The sequence below is a fragment of the Oryctolagus cuniculus genome, unplaced genomic scaffold, assembly GCF_964237555.1.
Source record: "Oryctolagus cuniculus unplaced genomic scaffold, mOryCun1.1 SCAFFOLD_50, whole genome shotgun sequence".
Taxonomy (NCBI): domain Eukaryota; kingdom Metazoa; phylum Chordata; class Mammalia; order Lagomorpha; family Leporidae; genus Oryctolagus; species Oryctolagus cuniculus.
In genome coordinates, this window is record NW_027208298.1 from 48,641 (window position 1) to 54,616 (window position 5,976).

The window sequence follows — 5,976 nt, forward strand, 5'->3', positions numbered from 1 at the left end:
GTAATGTAACTACAAGAAAAAAATAATTAGATGTGAAATAAACTCTTGGCGACTTTTTTTATATATGGTTATTTGTCTTTTTCCTAGACTTTAATCTCTTCAACTAATTTAACCTATATATCCCTTGAGTTACTAAATATATTCTACATATAATAAATGGGCCATCTTTTGCTGCTATCCCAGACCAAGTGTCCTAAGCAATCTCATTTTTATTTCCAAATCTCAAGTTCTCTGTTGGGAGAGGCTCAGTTTTGTTTGAGTGGTCATGGCCTCCTGCACTCAAGTGGGAGAAATTTTCCTTACCCATGGAAATGATGGGGGAGATGTTGATTCAATCATCAGGATTCTGTAATATTATTGAGCGGGTTTCTGGAATGTCCTTGGGTATTTTTTGATGTGAATTCTCATACTTCAGAAAGGCATGTGGATGCAAATGCCTACTTTGTTTTTTTTTAAAGAAGCCATTTATTTCAGGAATACAAACTTCATGAATTTCATAAGTACAACTTTAGGAATATAGTGATTCTTCTCACCATACCTGTTCTCTCACCCACACGCCCAGACTCCCTCCTCCTTTTCCCACTCCCAGTCCCATTCTCCACTAATATTCACTTCCAATTAACTTTAACACAGAAGACCAACTCTGTAGTAAGTAAAGAGTTCAACAATTTGCATGAAAACAAAAACAACTGTTCCTCAACAGTCGATACAAGGGATGTTCAAATCTTCCACTTAATACACTAAAATGAAATAAAACTTTGAGAACAGGTTTCACAGTTAAATCTCATTGAGGACAACTCATTGAGCACAGATGCCCTGCATGAGAAGTTAGTGCACAGTGACTCTTGTGGTTAATTCAACAATTAACACTCTTGTGTATGACGCCAGTCATCAACTGAGGCTCCTGACAAGAGCTGCCTAAGCTATGGAACATTTTTTTAAAGATTTATTTATTTTATTTGAAAGGCAGAGTTACAAAGAGGTATAGGCAGAGAGAAATAGGTCTTCCATCCACTGGTTCACACCCCAGATGGCTGCAATGGCCGGAGATGTGCCCATCCAAAGCCAGGAGTCAGGATCTTCTTCCAGGTCTCAAATGCAAGTGCAGGGGCTCAAAGATTTGGGCCAACTCCCACTGCTTTCCCAGGTCATGCAGAGAGTTGTATAGGAAATGGAGCAGCAGGGACTTGAAATTCCACCCATATGGGAGGCCAACACTGCAGGCAGTGGCTTTACGTACTACACCACAGAGTCGGCCCTTATGGAAGACTTTTGAATCCACAAACATCGTCAGGATTTAGACAAGACAATAAACAAAGTAGAAGTTCTCTCCTCCCTTCAGAGAATAGTACCTCCTTTCTTGAAGACACCTTCTTTCCACTGGGGTTTCACCCACCGATGTCCTTCATGTAGGACACGTTTTTGCAGTAGTGTCTTCACTTTCCATGCCTGAAATATTCATGTGGGCATTGTAGCAGAACAGAATGCCTTGAAGGTTGTTTCTGAGTTAAGAGTGCTATTTAAAGTGATTATCAGTCTATGAGTCTGCTGTGTGGACTGCTTCCCATGTTGGAACACTCTCCTTTTAAATTCTATTATTATTATTATTATTATTATTATTATCATTATCATTATTATCATTAGCAGACACTTAATCCTATTTCTATGAGCACTTTAACACTTAATCCTATCCATATGATTATTTTCATACTTAAGATTTTTTTTACCACCCAACCTAAGGGGATTTGGTGCCCATGAATGTCTACTTCTTTGATGGTGATGCTGATACTATGATGTATGTGATGCCCAAAGTTGTCAACATGCATACAAGAAAAGTACTAAATTTGCATTACTATACAGCAGGAAAGCTTGAAAAAGCCATTTTCCCCTCATGCTTAAAAAATTGGTCTCTTGTGTGTGAATGTTTCTGTCTTCTGACATTTCAGGGAACAAGGTGTGTCCAAACATGAGAACTTTTTAAAAAAGATTTATTTATTGATTTGAAAGTCAGAGCTCAAGATATATATATATAGAGAGAGAGATTGAGAGAGAGAGAGAGAGAGAGAGAGAGATCTTGCATCCATGGGTTCACTCCCCTAATGGCCTCTACAATAAGCAGCTGGGCCAGACTGATTCAAGGAGTCAGGAGTTTCTTCTGGGTCCCCCATGTGGGTGGCAGTGGCCCAAGCACTTGAGTCAGCTATCACTTTTCTTCCCAGGTTTATCAGCAGGGAGCTGGGTTGGAAATGAAGCAGCTGGGACTCGAACTGACTCCCATATGGGAAACCAGTGTCTGAGGTAGCAGCTTTACCTGCTTGGCCACCAAGCTGGTCCTGTGATGAAAATTTTAAATAGAATGTTCAAAACTGTGACATTTTGAAGCTCATGACCCTGATGTTGGAAGTAGCCAACTACATATTCCTTAAAAAGATTTTGTTCTTCAGTAGCTTGATATAGAAGAATTGTAAACAATGGTATCAATCAAAATAACAGAGGTGAAACTTGTCCAAAATTTCAAATGTACCAAATGCCACTGATTTGTTTACCTGAAAATACTTCAGAGGCTGACCCTGTGGCACAGTAGGTTAATTCTCTACCTGTAGTGCGCCAGCATCCAATATGGGCACTGGTTGGTGTCCCAGTTGCTCCTCTTCCAATCCAGCTATCTGAGAAGGCCTGGGAAAGTAGTAAAAGATGGCTCAAGCACTTGGGCCCCTACACCAATGTGGGAGACCCAGAAGAAGCTCCTGGCTCCTGATTCAGATTGGCATAGCTCCAGCCACTGCAACCATTTGGGGAAAGAACCAGTGGATACAAGACCTTTCTCTCTGTCTCTCCCTCTCACTCTCTGTAACTCCACCTCTCAAAAAATGAATAAAAAATTTTAAAAGTGAAAATCATTCACATGGACATCAGAGGAAGAGAATGTCTTTGGAGCAGGGGCCATCATTTCCTTTAATGTTAAGTAATGGAAGAAGAAAAACGAGTAAGGCAATAATCCCTCAATAGATTACCGATGAAGATGGAGATGTAAAAATGAAAAAAAAAAAAACTGTAAAGAGAAACTGAAACACTTTCTCAAGGGAAACTTACCATGTCCCCCACAAAAAGAGGCACAATCCACACTTCCTTTCTATCAGAGTTTAATAAAGTACAGTTGGGGATTATTGGATCCATGAAGGGGGCCAAACTGGCATTACAAACAAAGACCAACATGGAAAGCTCTTTCTTGGGGGCTCCCCCATCCCCACAGAGCCTGTACCACATGGCTGCCCCTTCTCTCCAGCTTCCCCATGTTCAGTCTCCCCTCTCCACTTTCTCTTCCTCTCTGATGATCTTGTCTGCCTGCAGGGCCTCAGCCAGTCTCCTCCTCAGCTCCTTCACTTTCCTTGTCTGCCTTTTGATGTCCTCAGGAGTTACCTGCCAGCTGGAGAAAGGCCAGGAGACACCCAGATCTGCTGGTGGAATCACCACTACCACCTTGGAGGCTGGCTCAGGGGTAGGCTTGGGCATGGATTGCAGACACCCAGCACCAGCCGGACCTGGGGATCTGCTTGGGATTGCTGGTGCTGTCATCTTCCAGGAGTTTGCAAATTCCAAAGTGGGTAAAGGCTCTCCCTCGTTGCTGCTGGCGCAGAGCCCCTGCAGTCGCCTGAGTGCACAGACCTGCTGGGGCTTCTCCAGGTACCCCTCTGTCAGCAAGTGCTGAACCACATTGCCTGGGTGGGCAGTGACTCGAGTGATCGGACTCTTGAAGATGCAGCTGGTCAGTCTGACTGGCTGTGCAGAGCCTGCTCCGGGTCTCGGCTTGGCCTTCAATACACGCGCTACTTGCTTCCTTTGCAAGGTCTCAGGAATAATCATTCTTCTCAGTCTCCCCTTGGAAAACAAAATCAAACTTGAGCAGAGTGGAAGACACAGACTTCCAGCCATGGAAGGGGTCCCAGGTGCCTCCACCTCCCCTTCTCCTGGTGGAAGCTGCCTCGCACTGTGCACCATTGTCATCCAAAAGGTTTGAGGCCAAGTGCATTGGAACCACAGGCGGTTTGAGGGGATGAGAACAAAAAGCTGTGTGTTTTAGGGTTTGTTTTTATTTGATAGCAGAGTGCCAGAGAGAGAAGAAGAGAGGGGGAGGATGGGAGATCATCTCTCACTAGCTCTTACTGTTGTTCTATGTAACTCTTCCTTTGAAATAAATTAAGAAATATTTCAGAACAATCTGGTCTATGATCCCAAGAAAGTTCACATAATTAAGGGTAGATGACATTGACTGTCACTCAAAACCAGGGAGTGAAGCCCCATGTTTGAAGTTGCGGCCATGTTTGGAGTGAACCAGCACGTGGAGGGCTTCTCCCCTTCTCTTTCTCTCCCAATCTCTGCCTGTAACCCAGCCTTCCAAATAAATAACTAAATCTTTAGAAAAATCCTGTCAGTTACTGAGAGAAATTTAAGTAAAGAAAGAAGTACACCAGTGGACACTGGGTGGTCACAATAATTCTCAACTCACCAGGGAGGGCTGGCTTGGAGATGAGAATGACGCAGGTTCTCCCATGGTCACAAGTTTTGCCTGGCTGCCCTCAGAGTAGGATGCATACAGCCTGTGGATTCTTGGAAAATGCTGGATCTTTGCCTTCTGGCTGGTCCTTATAGAGGAAGACAATAGATAAGCAAAACAGTGGGAAATCCACAGCTACCGGGAAAAATGCAATGAATTCCCCCAGTCACAATCCCATCAGTGGATAAGCCACAGGCCAAGGAAAAATATATATAGAAAACATATTTATATGTAAAAAACTAGAAAGTTTCCATACACAGAAATTTGCATATGCCATTGGTTTTAATAGGCTAAAGGAGAAATTGTGCTGCTGTTGTGGCCCAGGGGAATAAGCCAGCCTGGAATCATCCACATCCCATAGAGGCACAGGTTGGAGTCCTGGCTCCTGTGCTTCCAATCCTGCTCCCTGATGAGTATGGAAAAGGAGTAGAAAGAACCAGTGGATGCAAGATGGCTCTTTGGGTCTCCCTATCCCACTGCCACTTTGCCTTTCTAAATAAATAAGGAAGGAAGGAAACCAGTAGTAAATAGGAAAAAAGGATGATTTCAATAATCAAATCCTGTGGCTGGGACTGTGGCATAGCAGGTAAAACCACTGCCTGCAGTATCGGAATCCCATAGGGTCACTGGTTTTGGTCCTGGCTGCTCCACTTTTGACCCAGCACTTTGCTATGGCCTGGGAAGGCAATAGAGGATGGCCCAAGTCCTTGGGCCCTTGTACCCATGTGGGAGACCCAGAAGATGCTCTCGGTTACTGGCTTCGGATCCACACAGCTAAGGCTATGTAAACAACTGGGGAGTGAAAAAATGGATGGAAGAATTTTTTCTCTCTCTCTCTGCCTCTCCATCTCCCTCTGTAAACTCTGACTTTCAAATAAATAAACTACACTGTAAAAATCAAATCCTGTAAAATTGCACAAGGGTTATGGGAAAAACAATCACATCAAGGAGCAAGAGAAGTGTTTAACAGAATTGCATACCATAGGCAGTGCTTACTGGATGCGATTTTAATATGGGGAGGTTCTATTGGATTCACTTTCATTGATAGACTGCCAGCCGATCATTATTCTGATTGACTGAGTTCTGCCTAGCAAACCCTTCCCCCCATAAGCTCATCAGGCTGTAAATACGAGGAGGAAGCCAAGGCTACCATTCCTCCCTGGCTCTAACCCTGCCTACTACACCTGGAGGCGTTCCCAGGAGCTCCCTCTGTCCAAGCTCACTCTGCCTGTGTGAGGCTGCAGGAACATCTCCCTAGCACTCAAGTTGCCTGGGGTCCCAGCTGGGGGGCTGATCCCTCTGCCTCAGGTGAAGAGAAAGAGCAGGAGCCAACGGGAGATCTGCAGGAAGCAGACATCGCCTGGGGTTGGCACAGACAGACCAGAGAATCTGTACCATGAGCGGCTGCTGGCGCCCAAGCA

At 44.3% G+C, this 5,976-nt stretch overlaps 1 protein-coding gene across 1 annotated transcript; it reads right to left on the reverse strand.

The window, feature by feature from the left end:
* Window positions 1-3,297: 3,297 nt before the first annotated feature.
* Window positions 3,298-3,864, reverse strand: LOC138848175 (methyl-CpG-binding domain protein 3-like 2). Its single transcript, XM_070067749.1, has one exon. It carries the CDS (start codon window positions 3,862-3,864, stop codon window positions 3,298-3,300), a length of 567 nt encoding a protein of 188 aa, XP_069923850.1.
* Window positions 3,865-5,976: the final 2,112 nt, after the last annotated feature.